Source organism: Telopea speciosissima, chromosome 11 (assembly GCF_018873765.1).
Source record: "Telopea speciosissima isolate NSW1024214 ecotype Mountain lineage chromosome 11, Tspe_v1, whole genome shotgun sequence".
Lineage (NCBI taxonomy): Eukaryota > Viridiplantae > Streptophyta > Magnoliopsida > Proteales > Proteaceae > Telopea > Telopea speciosissima.
In genome coordinates, this window is record NC_057926.1 from 46855335 (window position 1) to 46879113 (window position 23779).

At 37.9% G+C, this 23779-nt stretch overlaps 2 protein-coding genes and 1 long non-coding RNA gene across 4 annotated transcripts in view; 2 read left to right on the forward strand and 1 right to left on the reverse strand.

The window, feature by feature from the left end:
• On the forward strand, positions 1–12177 carry LOC122645698. The gene is made up of 3 exons (XM_043839029.1): positions 1–366; positions 2280–2353; positions 11881–12177. Exons 1-3 carry the CDS (start codon positions 160–162, stop codon positions 11966–11968), a joined length of 369 nt encoding a protein of 122 aa, XP_043694964.1. The 5' UTR covers positions 1–159; the 3' UTR covers positions 11969–12177.
• LOC122645699 overlaps positions 10058–23779 on the reverse strand; it is a 17993-nt gene continuing 4271 nt past the window's right edge. Inside the window, exon 3 of the long non-coding RNA XR_006330504.1 lies at positions 10058–10169. This is a non-coding gene — a long non-coding RNA (uncharacterized LOC122645699). The remainder of the gene's footprint in view (positions 10170–23779) is intronic.
• LOC122645694 (PHD finger protein PERSISTENT TAPETAL CELL 1) lies at positions 14371–17055 on the forward strand. Of its 2 annotated transcripts, none has more exons than XM_043839024.1 (3): positions 14371–14763; positions 14989–15283; positions 15662–17055. In XM_043839024.1, exons 1-3 carry the CDS (start codon positions 14469–14471, stop codon positions 17028–17030), a joined length of 1959 nt encoding a protein of 652 aa, XP_043694959.1. In that variant the 5' UTR covers positions 14371–14468; the 3' UTR covers positions 17031–17055. The 2 variants fall into 2 exon arrangements, with proteins under 2 accessions (XP_043694959.1, XP_043694960.1); XM_043839025.1 differs by having other exon boundaries at positions 14655–14763; positions 14984–15283.

Genomic DNA, 23779 nt, shown 5'->3' on the forward strand with positions numbered 1-23779 from the left:
TGAGTTAGATGTTTGTAAGTGCATATTGTGCTCCGCTGTATTATGCACCCTCATACATGTGGGTTTCTTCTTCTACTAGTGAGTGCTGAAGTTTGGAGGTGCTAGAGCTTTGCTTGTGCTGCAACAATTTTGTTGAAGACAACAACTCTAAGAAGTGGAATGGGGAGTTTGGTTTATAGACTATTCTCTAGAAGGTATTGCCATTTTTCTTTTCCTGTGCCTTTGGAGAGGGCAATTGACAATTATATTGGAAGACTGTCCATTCTGCCTGAATTTGATCGAGAGTTGGAAGCAAAACCTGATATCAAAGTTCCCAGTTTCTCTAGTGGTGGCTGTATGGAGGTCATGGCTGTCCCAAAGAAGAAGGTCATCTCTTTGGAACTTTTTTTCTTTCTTCTTTTGAAATGAATGTTTGAGAATTTATTTTGTTATTTATTAACATCATAGAGACTCAGGCCCCCTGCCCCCCCCCCCCCCCTCTCTTAAGGAGAAATAGAATATTTGAATATGTGGACACAACAGAAAAGAACGGTTTATCCTCTTGCATTAGATATTACTTTTTGAATGGTTTTGTTCGTATCATTAAGATTGGATTTACAGGTTATGTTTTGGTTTAGATTGTGATTTCTGTTTGGATTACTTAGCTGTTGTGTTATTTTTATGATAATGTGATGTCATATAAGTTTTCATATTTTTGAGTTTTGGTTTATTATAGTATTTCATCATTCTAGAAGTTTCTATGATTTCTATTGTAATTTGGGCTTCTGCATTTAGTAAAGATTACTTTTGACTTTAGATATTTGGGTTTGATATGTTTTTTGTTGGGTATGAGTTTTTTCTGACTTTAGCGTATTTCATTTTTCACTCCAGAATTATCACATATTGGCTTATTACAGAGAAGCTGCCTTCATGTTTGGCAATGATTCCAACAATTCAATCCATAGAATTCTAGAGATCATTCAAGATTACTAAATGGTTGAAAGTACAGTAGAAACATAAGCATTTTGAGCCCCCCCCTCCCCTTTACAACCTGATGGATTCTGAGCAACATAAAGTAATTTGGAACCTAAAAATCATTAAAACAAGATCGGACAACTTAGAAGACAGTTTTAGATTTGAAACTATCTTATACCTTGTTTCACTTTTGCTGGTTGGTAGGGCTGGATTAGTGTGGGTTAGAATGTTCACGGGGGTCTAGTACCGGGGTCAACATCATAGTTGTCATTGGCGACTAGGCGAACCAAGGCGTTGGAGGGGCGCCTAGGCGCCAAGGTGCTAGCCCAGGCATGTGCAATATATGTCTATATGTAATATGACAATGATGATTGTATATAATTATGCTCATATGCAACATACAAGCTATATCAATGCAATATGATATAATTATGCTAGTAATGACCTAATCCGCCCGCTTTGGGAAACACCGCTCTCCGCCAAGCAAGGGTAAGGCTGCGTACATAGTGGCCCTCCTCAGATCTGGTAGTGGTAGGAGCCTTGTGCACTGGGTATGCCCTTATATTAAATGACTTAATATGAGAAAACCAACATATAATAAACAAACCATAGGATATAATATAAATATATTCATTAAAAAAAACAAAATAATAAACATAAATCTATGTAAACTCGTGAAGTTTTAACTAAGCATGCTGTTGCTTTGGACCCAAGAAAAAGCTTGGACGCCTAGGTGTTCGCTACGGTTTCACCTAAACAAGATCCCATGGTCCTTGCACGTGGAGCTCATGCGGCATTTCCTTCGCACGACACCAAGGGAGAAGAAATGTCGGGAAAACTCTTCTGATGCACTTCCCAGGAGTTGAACACTCGACCTCCTTGCTTTGATACCATGTTCTCTTACGTTTCACCTAAAAGCTCGTACATATGTCTTCTTCAACTGCTAAAGAGATTTTATATGGACAGAGAACATGATCATACAGATGAGAAAGCAGGGCACATGAAACCAAATTAGGAAATGAAATTATTTCTGGTGTTTCAAATGCAAAACTTCTACTCATATTGTTGAGCTTTGTTGTACGTTATTCTTTTCTCTTTTTAAGTAAAAGTATCAATTGTGAGTTTTTCTTTCCTCTTGGTTTTTTTTTTCTAAAGGAAGAATCTCATTTCAAATCACTTTAATCTATCATATTCATATAGTTTCTGCATGAGTCTAATAGGTATAATTTCTTTCCATTCATGCTTTGTCATGTCAGTATGGTTTGTGGTCTAAAACTTTTAGGAACGAGTCTAGAGGAACTGATAAAATTTTGTTAGATGTGCAGGTCTCTCCACCCAAAAGAGGCATAAGAAATGGACCAAAGGCTTTGAAACCTATTCCAGTAATAATTCGCTGCAAGTAAGGCCTTTAGTATTTAAAAATTTTAATTTTTTGGCACTTTGAAGTTTACCATTAATATTTTGTCTGGAAGTCAATTCACTGAATTATACTCAAAATTTTGTGACAAAATATAATCTTATGTGTATATATTTCTGCATTTAGCACATAACCTTATGTGAGTTTCAGAGACATGCTAACGTGACATTTCGCAACTAGCCTTATGTGATTAGATGTGGTATTGCTGCCTTGATTTCTAAGATTGATTTGTAAAAAGCTTATGATCATGTTGTATGGGACTTCTCGTATTGGATTATGGAAATGGAAGCCAGGCGTTTGGGGTTGAAGTGGGGAAAATGGTTTATGGTTCATCTGTATCATCATTAATGTCTCTTTAGGTAAAGACTTTGATGCCTCTGGAGGAATTTGATAGTGGTATCTTTTTTCCCACTTCTCTTCGTGTCTATGATAGAGCATTATGATCATGGGTTAATGCGTTGGGAGAATTCTGGGATTTGCGGCATTTGCCAAAAAAAAAAAAAAAAAAAGAACTAATGAAGATGGTCTTATCATATCTCAGTATGTATGCTATACTCTTATGCTTTTGGGGCCAGGCATGAACCTGCACCTAGGAGCCATGCTGAGAATGTTTAAAGCAATTACAAGGCTGGTTGTTAACTCAAAAAAGGCATGTTGATTGGAATTGAATGTATTGGGTGTGTGGTAGGACCAAGTCTTTTGGAATGTAAAATGGGAGAAATTCCTTTTAACGTAATTTGGGGTTCCTATTGTGTGAAACTGAATGCCCTAGGTATTTGGAATTCCACTATTGAAAAGATGGGGAAAAGGTTGGCTGGGTGGAAGAAAAAGTATTTGTCTGTTGAAAAGATTGATCTAAAGTGAGATTTTTCGGAAGATGTTGGGATTGGTGATTGATGTAGTTGTGTTAGCATGGTTGGACTGGAACTACCCACTTTGGAGACCCATGCTGAAGTGTAACCGACCCAACTTGGGTTTTTGGTCCAAGTAGGGTTGGTAGGGTTAATTAGCTACTTGGGGATATCTTTGTAAAAGCATTCTCTTTTGGTAGAGATTTATTTCCCTGTAATATTTTATTTTATTCTCTATATTTTAGAAGGTTGGGTAGCTACATAGGAGATTTGCTTGAGTTGCTTGGGTTGTTAGTTTCTTATTTTGAGAAGGGTAGTTTTTGTTGTTTCCATTTTTAGGACCCTTTATTTTCTTGTATGACGCTTGTAATACTATAATGGAATGGAAAAAAGCTTAGTTGAATTTGCATACGCTGGTGAGCGTGCATGTTCTGCTGGTCGAGTGGTCAATTGTACTTTTCTTTCTCAATATTTCCCTTATCACAAGTTTTATTCTCCTGTAATCCTTTTCTTTGTTCCTTCTCTCTTCTTTCCTTTCCTCTATTTCCCTGTTCCTCCTTTACATCGCTGGTTACTGTGTTATTCTCTGTTGGTGGTACAACTGAACTGAGAAAGAGGTGATCGGTCTCACCCTTAATTAATCCGTTCCCTCTGAAACTTTGGGTGGAGGATACACTGCCCTAGTCGATCTGATCTGTAGAACCTCATTCCCAATCGTGCTTCATGCTGTGAGTTATTAGTTGGAGATCAAGCCTGGATTCTCTGCTACTGCCTGGCTTAGTTTCAGGTAAAACTTTATGACTTTCCTGGTTGATTATTGGGGCTGTCTCTAGTTGCATTCAGAAGGGTTCACAGCTGCGATCTACTACCTGGAATTTCAGGCCAAACAGTGACTATATGAATGGATTCAAACACCTGAGTTGAGATCGGTCCTCTGCCCTGTTCTCCCTTCTTTGATTTAATCGACTTCCTTATCCTTATTTCCCTTATTACCTCTTCGCCTCTCTCCTTATTCCTTCTTGTCCCTAATTTTTGAGTTTATTCCAAGTCTACCCCACTTTTATTGTATTCCCTATTCTATCCTGTGCTTTTTTAACATTAGCAATCATTTAAGATTCCATTTCATGACCAAGCTGCCACAATTTTTGTAAAATTAGGAGTATTTACTGTTTTGTTACAAACCCCTTGATTTGAGTTTTCTACTCTTCGTGTGGGCCCATAACGATCCCAAATGGGGTTTTTGAACCCGGGATTGCACCAATTTTTGTAATAGAGTTAAATTTCCTCCTCCCTACCCTAAATTGTGGTTGTTAACAGTGAAGTTATGCAACAGCTCAACTCCCACTAGGGTTGATGGTTTCAACTCCACAGTCACTTCCCTTCAATCCATGATGGCGTCAGTACATGCTTCTGTTGACAGATTGGCAGTTTCAGATAAAGGAAAGAGTCCCGTTCAAGTTGAAGATTCTTCGAACTCCATCCCACAAAGTCCGTCTCATGTTACACTCATGGAAAGAGATCTCGGTCGAAACCAACTGAAACCACCGAGATATCTCGGTTTCGCAAGAAACCGAGACAAGTTAAGGTGGGAGTTTAAAAAGTACAGGTTTCGGTTGGTTTTTACTGGTTTCGACATGTTTGAACCAAAGTTCGACCATATTTCTTTAGTTTCGACCTGAATACCTATATAAGTGTCACTTATTCCCATCAAAACTTGAGGAAACCTAGCTGGAAGACAAACACTTGTTTATGCCAGAAAGTAGGCGATACACTTATTTATGCATAATATCATTTAAGTAAATATTTTTATATTCATTTACTTGGGATATTATTCATAAATAAGCAAATACCCTCTATTTGAATTCAATAAAAATAGTTAAAAAATAAAATTCCAAAAGAATAAAAAGTCAACCCTCTAGTTCAAGAACAAAAATTGGATTTTCGGCGATAGGTGAAATTTTCTACTTTTTAATGTTGGGGTTTTCCTCAAATCTAAAAATTTCATAAATCTTAATATGGTAAAACATTGCTAAAAACCAAAAGTGTAGTAAAATATTCTTTTGTTTTGATGTCTAAATAAATATTTCATTTAAAGCGATTTTAAACAATATTCACGCATACCAAATTAAGTTTGATCGGAACATAACTTTTTCAATATAAACCAGATTTAAGCAATCTTAGATTTGTTGGAAAGCTTTTAAAGTTATTGGTATGCGTCAATGCTGTTAAAATTCCAAGATTGCTTAAATTTGATTTATGTTGAAAAAGTTATGCTCCGGTCAAACTTAATTTGGTATGCATGATTGCTTAAATCTGGTTTATATTGAAAAAGTTATGCTCCGGTCAAACTTAATTTGGTATGCGTGAATGCTATTTAAAATCGTTCTGAATGAAAATATTTTTTTGGGTATCAAAACAAATGAATTTTTTATCGCAGTTTTGATTTTTAGCAATGTTTATGAAATTTTTAGATTTGAGGAAATCCCCAATATTAAAAAGTTGAAAATTTCACCTACCACCGAAAATCCAGTTTTTGTTCTTGAACTGAGGGGTTGACTTTTTATCTTTTTGGAATTTTATTTTTTAGTTATTTTTATTGGATTCAAATAGGGGGTATTTGCTTATTTATGAATAATATCTAAAGTAAATGAAATACCAAATATAAAACCTTTTAAGTAAATGAATACCAAATATAAAACCATTTAAGTAAATGAAATACCAAATATAAAACCATGGTATTTGCTTATTTTTTAAGTAAATGAAATACCAAATATAAAACCATTTAAGTAAATGAAATACCAAATATAAAACCATTTACTTAAATGATATTTGCAATAAATAAGTGTCTGTACTGGTTTCCAGCCAATGTCCAAGAACAATATACACTATCAAACTTGGGTCAAAAACCACAAGTACCATTTTGAGTGTTTTTTTTTTTTGTGAAAATAGTTCATGCATTGTGTATAGAATGTTAAAAATAGGCTCATTACCATAAATCAGATAAAAAAAAGCATTTCTGGGCCTTTTGAAACCACCAACTTGAGTTGGCTGGGAAAAAATCACAGGTTTCGACCAGTTTCGACCATATCTCTGTTTCTGGCTGGTCGAAACCCGAGTTTTAGAACCTTGGTTACACCACCACTAAGAGGAGTGAGGTTGGACGTCCTCGATTTTTATGAGGATAGCAACCCGTAACAGTACTTTGACTAGACTCATAATTTGGAGATATTTTTCATATGGTAAGGGTTGACTGAGGCTAGAAAGATTCTTTTTCCGGAGGCTAAACTGAAGGGTACCGCTTGAGTCTGATGGATCAAGCACCAACTGTAGAATCGATTTTGAGGTATCGGGGTAGTCACTACTTGGGTTGAGATGAGTGAAGCCATGAATCGAAGATTTCTACCGGCTGACTACAAGCAGCTATGAACCTTATGTTAGCGCAATTGAGACATGGCAACATGACATTTGAGGACTATGTGGCCAGATTTTATTACTTAGCCACTCAATTTGATTTTGAGTGGGATGAAGAGGTATTGGTGGCACAGTTTTGCCATGACTTGCATTCTCTAATTAATGCTACACTAGCATCCAGTCGACTTCCAACGATGGAGGACGAATACAAGTGGCATATCAGGTAGAAGAGAGTCTGAAGAGGCCCTACACCCGGAAGACTTTTACAGACACTTTCTTCCGGGTGATAGCACGAGCAAGCAACCTTCTCAACCAGAGAAGAAGATCAGCAAGCCATAGGCTAGTGGCTCTTCTATGGCATCCTCACTGCCACTGTCTATATACTCCACCTCGGCGTGGTTCTGACAGACCTTCTTAACTGCGGGCTGAGATACAGTGTTTTACATGCAAGGGGCTCGGACATTTCTCTGCTCAGTGTCCTAACTGTCTTATCGCTTTTGCTAATAAGGAAGAACTCATGGCTACTGCTTCAGAAGAGTAATGGAGGAAAATGATAATACTGTAGAGGCGAAGAGTGAGCGTGACCCTATTGAGGTCAACGATGATGATATCATGATAATAATGGAGAATTGTAGTATTGCTACGTTCTTCGTCCACTTCTGGCTACACATATGGTATCTGACAAGGATGTTTGGAGTCACAAACAGTATTATTCCAAACCAGAGTATGATGCAACAACAATCTATGCGCTATAGTTTTGATAGTGGTAGTAGTAGCAACGTCGTCTCTAAAGACATTGTTCGCAAGATTGGTTTGAAGACAGAGCTACATCCTAAACCCTATAAAGTTGTTGGGGGATGATTGATATAGTGCAATTTGATATCCTTCCTCTGAAGATGTGTCACAGGCTCCTAGGGCGGCCATGGTTACTTGATAAAAAGGTGCAACATTATGGCTATGAGAACACTTAGGTCTGTGAGAGACAGACCAAGCCCATAGGTGAGAGGCCTTGGTCGTATACCTTTCCCGTCTTCTTTCCTTCTCTTCCCCATCGATTCCTTGCTTCTATTTTTTAATATTCTGCAACAACCTGGTGTCTGAGAAGATATCAAAGCACTGTTCCACTGCTGTAGTTGTTGCCTGATGTTTGAAGACTGTCTAATCACGGGCTTCGAGCACATGGAACCCTACATATAGCCACCAGATTCTGACCAAATTTTGGGAGAGTAATACGCTGTCTATCTTTTCCTTCAATAGAAGTGTCAGCCTCATCCAAGGACTGAAGGTTGCTGTTTGTGTGAGTTGCTAATTTTTAGTTTACCTTCTAATTCTAAGACTCTCTTGTAACTTTTAATCCAGCCAACAATTCTGATTTCTAGCTAGAATTTTGGGGGAGTAACCTACTTCTAATATCCTTCACTCGACTGGAAGGCCTGTTACATCTGTGGAGTTACTTGCTAAATCTGTAACTTGTTAAATTCTGGCCAATAGCCTGTTTTCTTTGCTGCTGACAAACCAGAACTTATTTTGTTGTTGTTTCTTCTGTGTCGGGTCACCATTTAAGGCACCAGTAAGCCTTGTTGAGAGTTTTATGAGTTAATTCCCTGCTGTTCACTTATTGTTGGGTGTTCTGTTGTTTCTATTGCTGGGTTTGGTGAAGCATTGTAGTATTGTACTGTTGCGCTAGAGTTGAATGGTCCTATTGTAAGTTAGGTTTTTAGTTGTCTATCTAAACCTAGCTCTACATCACCCATGGAGATAATTTAATCCCTAATGAGAAGGTTAGAGCTTTTTCTAGTGAGAGAAACTTCTATTTCGCTGGGTTGCTGAGATCTGATAATTATGTTGCTGATGAGTTGGTTAGGGAATAGGGATGTAGTGGGTAGACAGCTGTTGTATATGGGCTCCTTTCCAATGACAGCCATTGGGGTGGTGGCCTATTGATCTTTGTGTCATTGTATCCTCTCTGCTGTTGTATCTCTAGTTTTTTACTTCTCTCATTAATAAATCATTACTTATCCCAACCCAAAAAAAAAAAAAAGAGAAAATTTGGTCTTCAACTAAGATGCCTCTCCCCCTTCCTATTGCGGAGAGCAGGGAATAGGGGGACTGGTAAATCTGCAGACACCTGTTTCTCCAGTATTTCTTTGCCTAAGGTTGGTTTCATTTTCTGATGGTGTTCGATCTGGCTTGGATTTTTCCAATGATATAATAGGGTTTGTGCGGTTTTGGCATCTCACTCCATTTGGGACGATGGCTATTTTCTTATGAAAGGGTCACTCTATCGGCTGTCCTTTGGTCTCTTTACGAGGAGAGGAATGCCCCTTTGTTTTGGGATTTGCTCTCTTTGGAGTTGGTCACCAAGAGGATTAAGATGAGAGTGGCTCATTGTGCGATGGCTGATCCATTCTTCAAAGACGTCCAAAGTTCTTTCTGTTCACAGATTAGGAGAATGTAATTACCTCTAATTTGGCTAGGGAACGAAAAGAGGTGTTGGAGTCTCCACTGGTTGGATCATGGATTGATGAAATTGAAACCGGGTCCCTATGAATAGGGGGAGTTATCAGATCAAGTATAGGAATTATTTTTGAGGACTTATTCAGGTCCAATATGTCCTAGGAATTCTGTTAGAGCAGAACTACTTTCCATCTGAATGGGTTTAGTGTTGGAAGATTCAGACACTATTATGCCTAAATGTCTCCTAATATGGATGGCCCCTGGAGATTACACATGCAATCAGACGCATAGAGTACCTTGGAAGCCAAGGACTGCAAATAACATGGCGGATCTATTGGCAAAGCAAGGGTGGCTGTAGCCTTATCTGTTTGAGGATTTGTACTCAAAGTTGATCATTTTCAATAAAGTTTCTCTTATTTATCCAAAAAAAAAAGGAGACAAAGGAAAACAGAGCTGGAAAGAAATATAGTGAATGTTTGATGGATATGGAAAAAAAAAGGGGGAGATGAGAGATGTTATAATTGAGATTTGAGACTAACTTATTGGGTTAGACGTGATGGTTTCTGATGACATACTATGGATCAGACACACGACTTGTTAATTTTGTGTCATTTGTGTTGATCTGAGAATAACTTGAAACCAAAACCAAAATTACCCAGTCTGAACACTGGTTCACCAGGTCATTTTTGTGTTATGTTGGTGGATACCCTCTTTTCTGAAGTCCCATTTAGTTCTAGTTTTAGAGGATGTCACACTTTGACCCTTATTGGTTTTTCTATTGGGGCTGAACCCATATACCTCAATGTTAGTTAATTATTGAATTATAAGCTTTCCAAAAAAAAAAAAAAAATTTATTGAATTATAAGTTTTCCTCCCTTGTGTGTGGTTTCATGCTCCTTTGAAGTTGAGATCCTGGTTGTTGCCACTGCGGGCCTCGGTGCAACGGTAAGGTTGCTCCATTGCGACTGGTTGCGGGTTCAAGTCGAGAAACAGTCTCTCCACAAAGCAGGGGTATGGCTGCATACAATTATGACCCTCCCAGACCCGCAGTGGCAGGAGCCTCACGCACTGGATATGCCCTGTATATTCTAGTTTCTCTGATCTAGTTCTTGATTCTTGAACTTTAGTTATTACAGCTGCTTTTTAATGTTGGTCTCTTTTCTATTTCTTGATTTAATCACCTCAAATCTGAACTTCAAATCGATCAATGCTGGGCTGCCTTAATCTTCAGTATACAATTCCTAAAATTCAAAATTTGGATTTTCTTAATTTGAAGAGTTCTATTCTTCATCTCTTAAAACCCTAGTTTATTTATTTAATCATGTACCAACAGTCATCCTAATGTTAATTACTTCCCTCTGTTTCTGTAGACCCTTTATTTTTAATTTGAGCTTATAACCTGTTGAGGTCTGCTGCACCTTGATTTGTAAGATTACATAGGTTCAAATCTTGGAGACCATTCCTCTGTAGTTGATTTCTTCTGTCAGGTTTGTGTGGCTACTGCACAGAGTTGACACGTTATGCTGACAGGCAACACCAAAATGTTGTGCCATTCTGATTATATAAACGTTTGAATATATATAGAAGTTCTGAATTAAGAAAGAAAAAAAAGACAATATGCACATCAGTTGTACCACCTTTCTCTCGGACTCCAAATGTTTTCTCCTCCCCCCTCCGGCTTTCTCGTACAAAACACTAATTTGGTTGTTCTTCTTGTAGCTTGTACAGTAAGTGCATTATGTCTTCATATTCATCATGCTTGAAATCAGCTTCCAAACCAAATCATCAACTAATCAGTAGTTGGGGCATTCTTGTAAATAATATTCACTTACCCCGTGCAAGTAATGCCAAATCTTGAGTCAACTCCCATTTAGCATTTCCTCTTTGACTGGAGTGAGCAAGGCACAGTTTGTCCGACCTTCAGTTTCAGTGATTTGTTTTTATATTTCTCATTGGGGTGTGAAAGTAAACTGGTTAAAGATACGGAGTAACTGGTTTCTAGAAAGCATTCTCTGTCTAAAGATTGTTAGGGTTTTGGAGTAGGACGATGAGAGTAGCTGAGGTTCGTGGAAGGGATGATGGCTTCGCTATCTTCAGGAATGGGAGGGACGCATCACGCGAGTGTGAGGGAAATTAACTGACATGAATTATACTGTTTTTTTTTTTTTTTTTTTAATTTTCAAAAAGGAGGGGGTTTTTGCTAATTCCAGGTGAAAGATTCCATTTTCATTGCATGGAAACCTTTAAAAAAGGAATATCTGGTGGGGAAATATGAAAACAGGGGTGGAAGTAACCATTCCTATTTCAAAATCCTATTTTATGTTGTTTTGGTGGTCCCATTGTTTTCAAATGATGCTAGATCATGCATGACCTGACTGCAGTCATACCTTTTGGCCCATTTGCCCTCTCTCATGGTCTATGGTCAGATTGGGTGGTTGAACCATCAATCTTTTTGCCAGAATGATCTGATGCCTTCTCCATTCTTAGACATGGGTTGGTCCTGTTAATGTAGCTACATGTCTATGCTACACAATAGCCACCTGACAACTTGGGGAGGGGGATTTACATATAATTGGAGTCCCTAGATCTAACTCTAGGCTGTCACCCTTGTTTGTTGTATGTTATCCATTGAGTACTTTCTCAGTTCCACTTCTTTTCCATTCATGATTGATTGTCTTCTTGTGGAAGCTGCTATCAACAATGCTGTGGTGAACTGAATCCATAATTTTAGAGTCTCGTTAGTGGATTATATAAAACTGGGTTGTGATTTTCTTATTTCTTGTGTTGCAGGAGTTGTGGTCGGGTGAAGCTACCGCACTTCTACTGTTGTAGTGGGATCAGGGGACAAGCAGGTGAACGGAGTGATTCCACCAGTTAAGTTCTGTTGAATAGCTGGGCTACATGCATGGTGATGGTTAATCAGTTTCAATTTCTGATTTTAAACTTGTGTCTAAATTTGTCTGACCAATTACTGTATCTTCAATTAACATTTTGGCTTGGGCTTTAGCCAACATTATCATTGAACTGCCGTTAAATGTGATCCCTATTACCTTAGAGAATTGGATTAGTGTTCATGTAGTCAGAACAGCGCATTGATTCTCAAATAATTGGGCTCCTCATGAAGTTGCCCCCGATCATGTCAGTCTCTCATGAATTTTGCAAATGCAGAGACTGCATCTGCAAAATCAAGTAGCATTGATGCTTACCCTGAGAAAATTTACTGTCAAATGTGTAGGAATGAATTTGAAATACTCCTCTTTTGGAAATTATCTTAAGTTATTCCTTATTCTTATGAAATGGATGAAAATAGAAAATTTTTCGCCCCTCTTTATACATGATCTGGCAAACCCACATTCTGCATCCTTTTAAGAACCATGTATAGTTCTTGGTTATAGTCATTGTAGAATGGCAGATATGATAAAAGATTCATATCCATATGGATGATGCATGATTTGAACCCAGAAACCTTCCTTTTATGCATACACATGCAAAATTGCTCACCGTGTATCGGTGGGCGGAGCCAATGGCAAATTCATGCATTATTTGTGAATCATTTGTGTGGATTAGCTTGTCTTCATAACCTCATTAGTTCTAAGAAACATGAAGGGCTGAACTCGCCGATCTGACTGCTGGATAAATAGCTCTAGCACTGCCTACATGTAAAGGTTGTTTGGACAATATAAACCATGTGGCTCCCCAGCAGATAGATTTTCTCATGTGTATTTTCATTTGGCAAACCCGTAGAGGGATCTGATTTGTGAATTTCAACACAAAATGATCATGGTCGGCAAAATTTCGTCCAAAGTTGTGAAAATTTATGAACATTGCCACTAATATGTATTATTACATATCAGAGAGTATGGTATGTATGCAATTTTAATCATGTTGAGCTTCCTGTTGTACTTCCCTTGTGATGGGTGTGGGTGCTTCATCACATGGACCCACCCGTATCTGTTAAAGTTTGCCACATGGCAAGTAAATGTGGTCTCATGACATTGAGGCAGTTGGCACCATTTGACGACGCTACATGAGAATGATTCTGGTGTTTTTTTTGTTCAGCGAGAACACTTGAGAGTGAAATTGTGTTTGGTAATTTCAGTTGATTTTGTATTCCCCACGAACGAACTGATCAAAATATTGTTAATGAGAACAAAAATGTGACACAAACTGAGCCCGACATTGAAGCCTTTTTGTGAACGAACTGATCAAAATATTGTTATCAGAACAAAAATGTGACAAACTGAGCCCGACATTGAAGCCCTTTTGTCCAAGTTCATCACTCTTGCTGTCGGAATCCCACACGGCCACACCCTCGCCCCGCCTTCTGCAATTCTACACCCTGCCTTGTGCAAGCATGCTTAATATAAGGGGGAGGGAACAAATGAAAAGAGATTGAGAACAGTGAAAACCCCATTGTGGATTAGTAGTAGGTATTCCTTTGTTCATAGCCATCGTCCAATCCACAACCTGATTAAATGTGTTCGACAGATTAGGATTTTGACGGTATTTATTTTCCGTTGATTTGTCAGATGATATTGTTAAGTGGAGAGATCAAGAGGTAAATAATGTAGCCAATATGTGAGCTTTATATTACCACCCTCTTAGGATTGTGTGATTGGTAAATAGTTTACTTATCACCTAAGTTGCAGTATCTTATGATAAATAAGAGTTGGACTGCAACAACCCTAGCTGGATTTTGCTCTAATCATCCACGCTACTTATCAATTTCCCGCGCTGTAAATTGTTTGGATTGAGGGCATGGGTAAGCTGGTTAATAATATTCAGAGAATTTCATGTACACTAGTTTCCTTCACCTTATTGAGAAAACAAATTCCACATGAAAGGAATGTTCTGTTCCTACAGGTAACCTTCAAAGTAGTTGGCCAAGAAACACTGCATTTTTTTTTCCATCCACTTTAAGTTATGAATCAACTTCTACAAACATTAATCAGAGTCCTTCAGCACCCAATGAACCAACCTTGACTCCTCTAAATCGTTTGATGCTTTCAAGAACAAAAGCATGGTATGAATTGTTTACATAAAATGGCTTTAATATTCCATAGGTTCCCGGAAATAATGGCGAAGGACTAGTGCAGGGATCAATTTTTGAAACAAATCATGCATCTAGCAAGAGAGTCCTTTTACCATATTTGATAAGTCCATAGGTGCTTTTGGTTCTCTCCAATTTTATTTCTGGGCACTTAGTGTGTGATCAAGCAGTCCACCTTGAGACTGTTCTAGTTCTCTACTCTACATGAATTTCGGTACTTATCTTTATAATTCATGCTTCCTCTTGAACTTCACAAACTGATCTTCCATTATCTCTCCTTTTCCACTGGGTTTCTTCATTTACATCTGAAAGTGGCTGAGATTCAGCAATGTCACAGTTGAATCTTAGAGGTTGTAAGAAAAGGAAGAGAGGGGGAAGGGCTTTTGGGTTCAAGACATTCTGTGAACCCGGGTACCCAGCAGAGTTTAATGGTTTATTTCATCAAAACATCAAAACATTACTTGAACTAGGAAGTCCTGAGACCAATTTATGCAGTGGAATGCAAAGCTGGTCTTTCCAGCTTGAACTCCATCGTCATCCTCCGGTTCATATCTCGCTGTTGATCATCGAAGAACCGATTGAGGCATCTGCTCATCCACACTGCAATCACTGCCTATACGTGGGTAAATTCCTTGTGCCTAATCTCTAATCTGCCATGTTTAAATCTCTCGTTTGAGTGTAGCAGTAAGACCATCCACTTGCCTCACATTGAGCTCAATTGGATGATCTGAACACTCTAATCTATCACATTGGCATGAACCTTAGAAATGTTTGAGTAAAGGTCTCAGAAAGAGATCTCTGTCTGTTCTACAACACCTTCTCAAAAGTTCTTGTTGATAATAGCTCAGGCTGGGGGCACCACATGATTTGCAACAAGAAGTTTCACTTTGTTGTACCCTGCAAACAAATTGCAGCAGTGACACCCACATCTTTGAGCCATGAAGGAAATTGCAGAGGATCAGAAGCAACAACGGCAATGAAGTCAAATTTGATAGAGCTACATGGCCACCTTATGCATGGGGTCTTGCACATGAATGGGTTTGGGCATTTGCTCTGTATCAATGGAGTAGAGAAGGGCTCAGAGTTGGCTGGGCATGAGATTATGGACTTGTGGGATCGAATTTGCACCGGATTAAGAGTAAGGTTAGGCTTGATCGATAGGTGCTCTCTCTTATTTAGATACATCAAATTCTTCCTTTTCAGTTCAACCAAACTATAATTCTCATTGTATTGATCACTTTTGGAGTTGGGAGTTAATTATCCAATTCTAAGTTGTAACAAAAACAAACAGTTATTAGTTAAACAATTCTCAGCAAACCCGCTGACGGTTTAGGCCTGCAAGCAACCTTTATCCCCAAATAGGTGTAAATGCTCCTGGGCCTTATAAGACATTCAATCTCAAGGTCACTAACCAGCCTGTTTAGACCCCCTTAATTAATCCCCAATAACTGATTGGGGCTTCATTGATTAATTGAGTCTTACTTCAAAAACTAACTTCTGGGATTCTTGCTTATGTGTTAGGAAGGTGAGCCTAACTGACATTGCAAGGAAGAGAAACATGGACTTGAGGTTGATCCATGGGGTGGCTTATGGTGAGCCATGGTTCAGTCGTTGGGGCTACAGATTCGGGCGTGGAAGCTTTGGTGTCACTCAACCAATGTACCAGAAAGCAATAGAAGCAATACAAGGCATGCCCTTATGCTTACTTGTTCATCACCTTGGCAACTCTAATCATGAAATTCCAGTCATTCTCCATAGATATCAAATGATGTCAAGTAATTCTTTGCTTACGCTAGGCCATCTATTCCATTTCATGTTACAACTGAAGTCCCACCTTCCACAAGAGACTTACATGGCTTCCGATAACGCTAACATTGCATTAAACACAGCTTCTCGATGGTCACCAAAGCGAGTTGAAATGGCGGCTCGGGTTATTGTTGATGCACTAAGGAAGGCAGAAAATAGGTGGGTATCAAGGCAAGAAGTTAGAGATGCTGCCCGTGTATACATTGGTGATACAGGTTTATTAGACTTTGTATTGAAGTCTCTAGGAAACCATATTGTGGGGAATTATATTGTTCGCCGAAGTGTAAATCCAGTGACTAAAGTTCTTGAATATTGCTTGGAGGATATCTCTTGTACTTTGCCTAATCAAGATAATTTGTCTCAAATCGATCCATGTGGTCGACTTACGAGGCTTCAACTCATGAAGGATATCTTCTATTTGTACAAATACATCCTCAATGAGCAAAGACCAGCAGCATTGATCACCAAGATGTTCACAGCCATCCCTGTGGCTGCAAGGATCATTCTTGACACCAAGCATCTTATTAAAGATTATGGAGGAGAGTTATGCCCTAATACTGGAGTTGGTTATGGTGAAAACTTGATGGTTTTTTGCACAATTTGTTTGAAGGACAAGATAGAGAACAATGAAGGTATGATGAAGGCCTTGCCACCATATGAAGTTATCATTTTGCCGGCCTATGCTACCGTCGAAGATCTTAAGAAGGAAGTCCATAGGATCTTTAAGGAAATGTATTGGGGCTTAAGGAGCTTCATTGTGGAGTCAATTATCGGTTTAAATGTGAAGGATTCAGATTTGATATTGAAGCTAGTACAAGCTCGGTCTCGGTTAGTTTTGAAAGGAAGGATATTAGACAAAGGCATTGACATTGATGGGATTTATCAGTGCAGCATAGATAAAAATGTAATTGATTGCCCTTGTGGTGCTAAGGAGGATGATGGCGAACGGATGGTCTCATGCGATATCTGTGAAGTTTTGCAGCATACTCGGTGTGTTCGTATTGGCAATAATGAGGATGTTCCTCATATATTTCTTTGTAGCCGCTGTGAACATGACATTGTTCTCCTCCCCTCCCTTCCATAGCCAGATTAGACCATTTCTCTTTAGTTTCATAGACAAGGATAGGTTCAACCAATACAACTTTTGTTTGGTTTTGTTTTGAGGGGTGGGGGTGGGGGGGAGGTGTTTCTTTACTTTTCCTTTTCAAATGAAAATTGAAAGAAGACTTATATATGTTCTCTTATGATTCTGCTCTCCCTTCATGTTTTCTTCTAGAGACATTTCATGGAGATAATTTTACATGGAATATATGTGAAGTTGAATCCTAGGGAAAACTAGAGGGGTACACTAACTATTGATCAAACAATTAGTGTTCTTACAGTCTTGAGGATTGAGATAGAGGGAGGAGTTGCTGGCGTAGCATCCGCCGGTGGTTCAAAGATATTTTTCTCATAAAAGAAATTGGACGGAGTTTTCCTTAAGTTATCCATTCACCATGGGGCTGCAAATGTGCACAACAGGGTATCAAGAGGGTATTTTGAGGAACATACTAAAACCCTATGGGGGGCGTTTGAGAACCTTAGGATGGTGTGGTGAAGGAAAATTTTCTCCTTTAATTTTAGGACTATTATTGAGAACCCTAGCAACCAAGGAATGGTGCAAACCTGTAATGGGTTTAAAAGATTTAAGCCCAAACCAAGCCCAATATTGCTTAGAACTACATCAAATGGGCCACAGTTGTCCCCATTAGCTGGTATAACTCAGTAAATAACTGGGTTTGTTTGGGCCCTTAACCGTTATGCACTTATGCCACCTCAAAGTCAACCAGACTCCATATTACGGTAGGCAATCCTAATCCAGAGCTACTTTGATTTGCTAGAAGGCCAATTTAGAATTGGTCCTAGCTATTATCCCAATAGCCAAACAGAATCAAACCTGGCCTTATCAATGTCCACCAGTTCACCAACAACAATTTGAATGAAAACTACCTTAAGAATAGGGCTGCATACTAGGCCAGACCAATAACTAGATGAAAGACTAACGGGAACAGTGGGAAGGACTATCAATTTCATACAAAACGGGGCAGAATAATAATGATATTAAATGGTTCTTGATTATAAAAAAATAAAAAAATAAATAATGATCCTAAATGGGTGGGTGAACTCTACTCCACGGGTGGAGGAAGAGGAAAACTTTCGGTGGGTGAAAGAGAACTAGGTGGGGACAATATTTCCATCATTCAGGGGGTGGGACGGTCATTTCGCCCAGCCCCCCCATATGTCTAGGCACAGCCTTCCTCCCCGGCACTGAGAACATTTTCCCTATAAATATTTTTAAAGTAAACCCAGCAGATTTTTATTTTTAAAATTAATTTCTGGCGTGTTTAGGAGTAATGTGATATATTTTTTTATTTTCAGGTTAATATTTTACCTAATATGATAATTTTTAATTGTGGATAGAAGTACCACCAAAACTGTTTTGACCCTCTTACCATCTCTACCAGATAAGGCCCGGCCAGATTTTTTCATCAACTTCAAATAGCAACTTTGTACCAAATGAAGCCTCAGTGAACCGGAAGTTAAAAGGAAAGAAAGAGCCAAAAATTGAAGTAAACTCCAACAAATTTTGCCTCATGGGTAACATATGTTCCTTATTTTCAAGTAATATTTTACTAAAGATGACTAATTTTTTTAAGGAGGTAGTTTCCTTTCACCCATGGTGAAGTAGGAATTCCTTCACCGATGGATGTAGGTGTCTTGGGATGCGCATCAAGAATTGGAGGGAGGAAGGGGAGCTCTGATCCACACGACAAAACACTTCCTGATATGCTGGTGTGTGGATCGAAGCCTCCCCGATCACACGATGTACCGCACGAGAGAGGAGCCCAATCTAGAGGAGGGAGGGAGTATTATTAACTTCGTGCATTGTGAAAGTAATAATGACCATAGATGGATTTACTATTTTTTCTCTACTAAACATGATGGAGAAGTACATCCATCTTGGGTCATTTTGAGAGAGAGAGAGAGAGAGAGAGAGAGAGAGAGAGGGGTAAACCCACTGATGGAGGAGGTTACCACCAATTCTAAAATTGAAGCTCCAGGGGAGGTTGGCACGAGAACCACCGCAAAAGAGACTGCTGGATTCAACATTTTGTAGCGGTAAAATATAGTAGACAAATATCTTGGACTGGTGGTAAAAAACAATTACTGCCACTAAAGGTGAATATTTAGGGGGGCAGTATGTAATATATAAATAGTCTTTAAATATTTAAATTATTATTTATTTTAATTCGATAAATAGGCCTTTAGTGGTAGTAAAAATTACCACCTCTAAAGGTCTATAGTTACTATTTAGGAGCAGTAATCTATAACTGCTGCTTTTAAATATTTAAAGCATTATATATATTTAATCAGGCAAAAAAAAATTACCGTCGCTAAAAGTCCAGATTAAACGTAGTGTTATCTAACCACCACAAAATATTTAGAGTATTAATATTTGAAAGGGAAAAGAGCGCTGCTTAGTTACTTGGCCCCTATCTTAGATATAGGAACGCACAAAATTGTCGTCCCACCCCTACAAAATTAAAAAAAAAATCTCATTGACTCCCATGCTGATGATCGGGCAGCATTCTCTTGCCCTATTTTACTTAAATAAATAGACCTTTAGTGACAGTAAAAAAAAAATACCACCAATAAAAGCCATATATAAAAGCAGACATATTAAGCTATTGCTGTATATGTAGAAGGAATGGGCCTTCAGTTGTGGTCCGCTAAAAGTTAACTCTTTTAAGGCACAAATTTTTACCACTTTGAATTATGTAAACTTAAGGTCTTTAGTAATTTTACCGTCCCTAAACCACTATTTTTAGGGACGGTAAAAATTACCATTAAAGCAGCCAAAGCGTGCTTTTCTTGTAGTGAGCTGAAACTTGATTTCTGAGAAAGGGACCTTAAAAAAATTAGCAACATTTTTTTAACAAAAATTTCTAGATAAAAATCTTCGTTCAACTAAATTGTAACAAAAAAATAAAATTATGAAAGAAAAAAAAAAGGCCAAAATCTGAGTGAATCACTTGATAATTTGATGAATTAACAAGCCAGATTTAACAAGAAACACGTAAAGCAGAATTCTAGACAAGTTTGTGATCATGTGAAAGGTGACCATGGAAAAGGCGGCTAACCGTTCATTTTCCTGAAATGAAAGAAATGATAAGACAATCGAACAAGAATCTAATTAATTCAAGTGAATCGACAAAACCTTGAGCCCACACACCTTGTTTCAACAGACGAACATTTCACAATTAAGAGGTCATGAGTTCAACTCTTTGTTGGAGAATTCTCTCATTCGTTTTCTTATATTTTGTGTTTTATTAAATATATTAATCATTCAACCCAAAAAAAACCCTTCTAAGAAAAAATAAAATGTAGCACAATTTTTATAGGTATAGAAGTGTCTCCACTTGGATGCCATGCCTGCCCTAGTGAAAGGCAGTCTCTTTCTAGAAAGAAAAATAAAGTCTCTTACAATAGCTAGGGTTTGAGGGAATAGGAATAGATGGAAAGCCAATCCTTCCGACACCCATAACCCCACCTTCACATGCTATAGGGGGAGTGGGGGGAGAGATATGGTATATATCTCCTTAATATTCAATCCCATAACTATTTAACCTAAATAATTGCTACACGACATTCATATACACATATTTACATTAGGGTTTCGTCTTCACATTCTTAATGAATATAGTATGATATGATACCTTTCTAATAACATCACCAACAACAACAAGAAGAAGAAGCAAGAAGAAAAATGAAAATCAAACAATGCCAATAGTATCATTCTACAATGTATATATTGAATCAGTACAAACAGATAAATATATATGACTCTTAACCCATCACAAATTGTTGAATCAATCAAAGCTTCACATGGTTATGTCTCTTATTAATGTAGAAATTGTAGAAAGAAAGAGATCATATCAGATCCATGGCTTTAACATTTTGTTCTTGTTTTTGGGTTTTTTTCCTTGTCATTCCCACTTGGGTTTTTTTGTATAATTGAATTGGGGTGTTAATGATAGTCAAGCTCTTGTACATGAATGTGAAAGAGAGAGAGAGAGAGAGAGAAAGAGAAAGTTATAATTTAGGGTTTGGTTGTCCATTATTTATGGAGTTGTGTGGACATCATAACTAAACATTAATGGAGGAAGAGAAGGAAAACCCTGGAGTAGGAATCATTTGAAAAGTGACAATTTTGAAGGTTAAAAAAAAGCTAAATGAGAAGGCTATGATCTTCTTATTTCTCATATTGGAAATACCAAACTTTCCTTCTAATAGGAAAGAACTAACAACCCTAGTGAGTGAGTCCACTGTTGTTCAATGTCACATCCACTAAAACTAAACCACTTTCTTCCAATCACCAATTCTATATTGATTTTTGGTTCTTTCTTGTGCTTCTTTTCTCTAACTCGTTGACATCATTCTCTCTTTCTCTCTCTCTCTCTCTCTCTCTTTCTTTCTCCTCTTCTTTCTCTCTAGGGGGAAAATTATATTAAAAGAAGAGGGTCAAAAGCATATGGATCTAATCAAGAGGGGTATGGGGGGAATGGTATGGTCTTCTTTATCTTTACTTTATCCACCCAATCTTTACTTTATTTGTTTTTCCTTCTTCTTCTTCTTCTTTTTGTTTGAAGAGTCCTTCTTTTGAGAGGAAACCCTTCTGGTATCCATGTGCCCCCATCACCTTCAACAATGGTGGTGGATAATTTCATATGAAAGACAAAAAAAACGAAACAAAAAGTGACCCTATTAAAAAGCAGTTTGGAGTGGTAGCACGTCACATATACTACTAAAGAAAATAAAGATAAGAAAGTTGTTATTTACAACCAAAAAGTGTCCATGTCATAAAGACATTGTCATATCTCCTAAGCTTTGGAAGGAAGGATCTATAGAACATGGCTCTCTCTCTCTCTTTCTCACTGTGGGTAAGCCCCCACAAACCCTAATCAATAACTAGTGAGATGTTTGGATCCTAAATAGGAAATCTATGGCTTTTTGTATTCTATCATAATCTAAGGAGGGAGAGTAGTGGTGAAGAATGACTCAAAAAACAGTCCATGTGAGTCTTACTTTTAGATCTAAGAAAAAGAGAAAAAGGGAGAAAAGCCATTTTAGCTATGAGAGATCAAAAGTCAAAAACATTTATATGTAAAGATGAAAAGCTCATCTTTTCTTGAAGGAGCCCACATTCTTCAATCACCCATTATAGCTTCCAATTCACTTAAGAACACAATGGAAGGAGGTTGAATTGACATGGAACCTACCTTTCCAAGACAATGAAAGGCTTGTAATTTAAGTTTTGTTCTTTCTTCTTCAGGTTTTTCTTACTCCCCCCCACCTCCCCCTCCCATATGTAAAACAAGATTTGTATCATGTATCTTCCCTTTTTATTTTTCCCCCTTTCATTCTTTTCTTTTCTATTTCTTTGTCCTTTGATTTATTTTTCTTTTTAATGAGAAAATGCATTATTGGTAGGTTTACTAGCCTCAACCCTTTCACAACACATTCTTCAAAAATAAAAAAAAATTTCCTTCTCCGTGACTATGCCTAGTGAAGTATAACGTTTCATTATTTACTACATGGCAGTACATGGGGATAGAGGACCAGAAAAGAAATAGTGGAAGTAGCTAAAATTAAAAAAAGATACCATATTATATTTTATCTTCATCTCCATGTAATGGCATTTTGGTAATTTTACTAAAATTTTGAATTAGAGTTTGAGTAACTTTCCTTGCTTACTTAGGACTAAAATTTGGCTATTGAGATGTACGTGTAGTCATCTATCAAATACATTAACCCATGTATTGTCAAGTGAAAAAATAATGAATTGTTATACTTCACTAGGCATAGTGACATTTAGAACCCGGATTGAAATTGAAGTAATTAAGATTGAAATTGAAGTCTGCCATAGAGGGATTTTAGAGATCTCTTTAGGGTAGGGAATAAAACTTGGGGCCTATGAACATAATGACATAATCTAATAAAATTAAAGAAATGGGGTAGTCTTTTGCAGCCCATGTCGGATACAAGTAAATGTAGTTTTGAAATACTAAAATCTGAATGATTAACAACATGGGTTACTGTCAAGCTACAGTGAATGTAAACAAGAAATGCTAAAAGAGTTTGAACTATGAAATGAAGCGATGATGACTGTGGACCTTCTCTCTGTACCCAAAAATTTGATCAAAAGTCATGATGTCAAGGGCCCCAAACCATAATAAATGAATTAAAACTTTAGTACTAACCAACCCTATAAGGGAGTGACCGCAGAAGTGGGGATCATATCAATGCATGGATATGGGTAAGGGGCATATATTAATGGCATACCCATGAATATTAACTAGATGGGTTTTTTTTTTCTCTTGGACCATTGCATCTTTTAATAGGCTTTGATTAAGGGTGTTAATCGAGCGGTTTGGTTCGGTTTTTCAGTTTCGGTGTGAGTTTCAGGGAAACCGAGATGAACCAATAAGGACTTTTCTGTTTCGATTCGGTTTGTGATATCGGTTTGGCTCGGTTAGAAATTCAGGTATAGGCTGGTTTTGGGTAAGGATTAGGTAGAGCTTTTAGGATTTGGAGGTTGGTTTTAGTGTTCAGTCTTATCAGTGGCCCGTCGGTTTAGCCAGAATTGAGCCGAAACCGAATGATGTTCCAACCCGTAAACCAAAGCCGAACCGATAAGGCCTCGGTTTCGGGTTGGATCGGGCTTGATTGGGTCAGTCCAGACCGGTTATACCGGTTCGGTTTAGGTTTTGACAGCCTCAGCTTTGATACTGG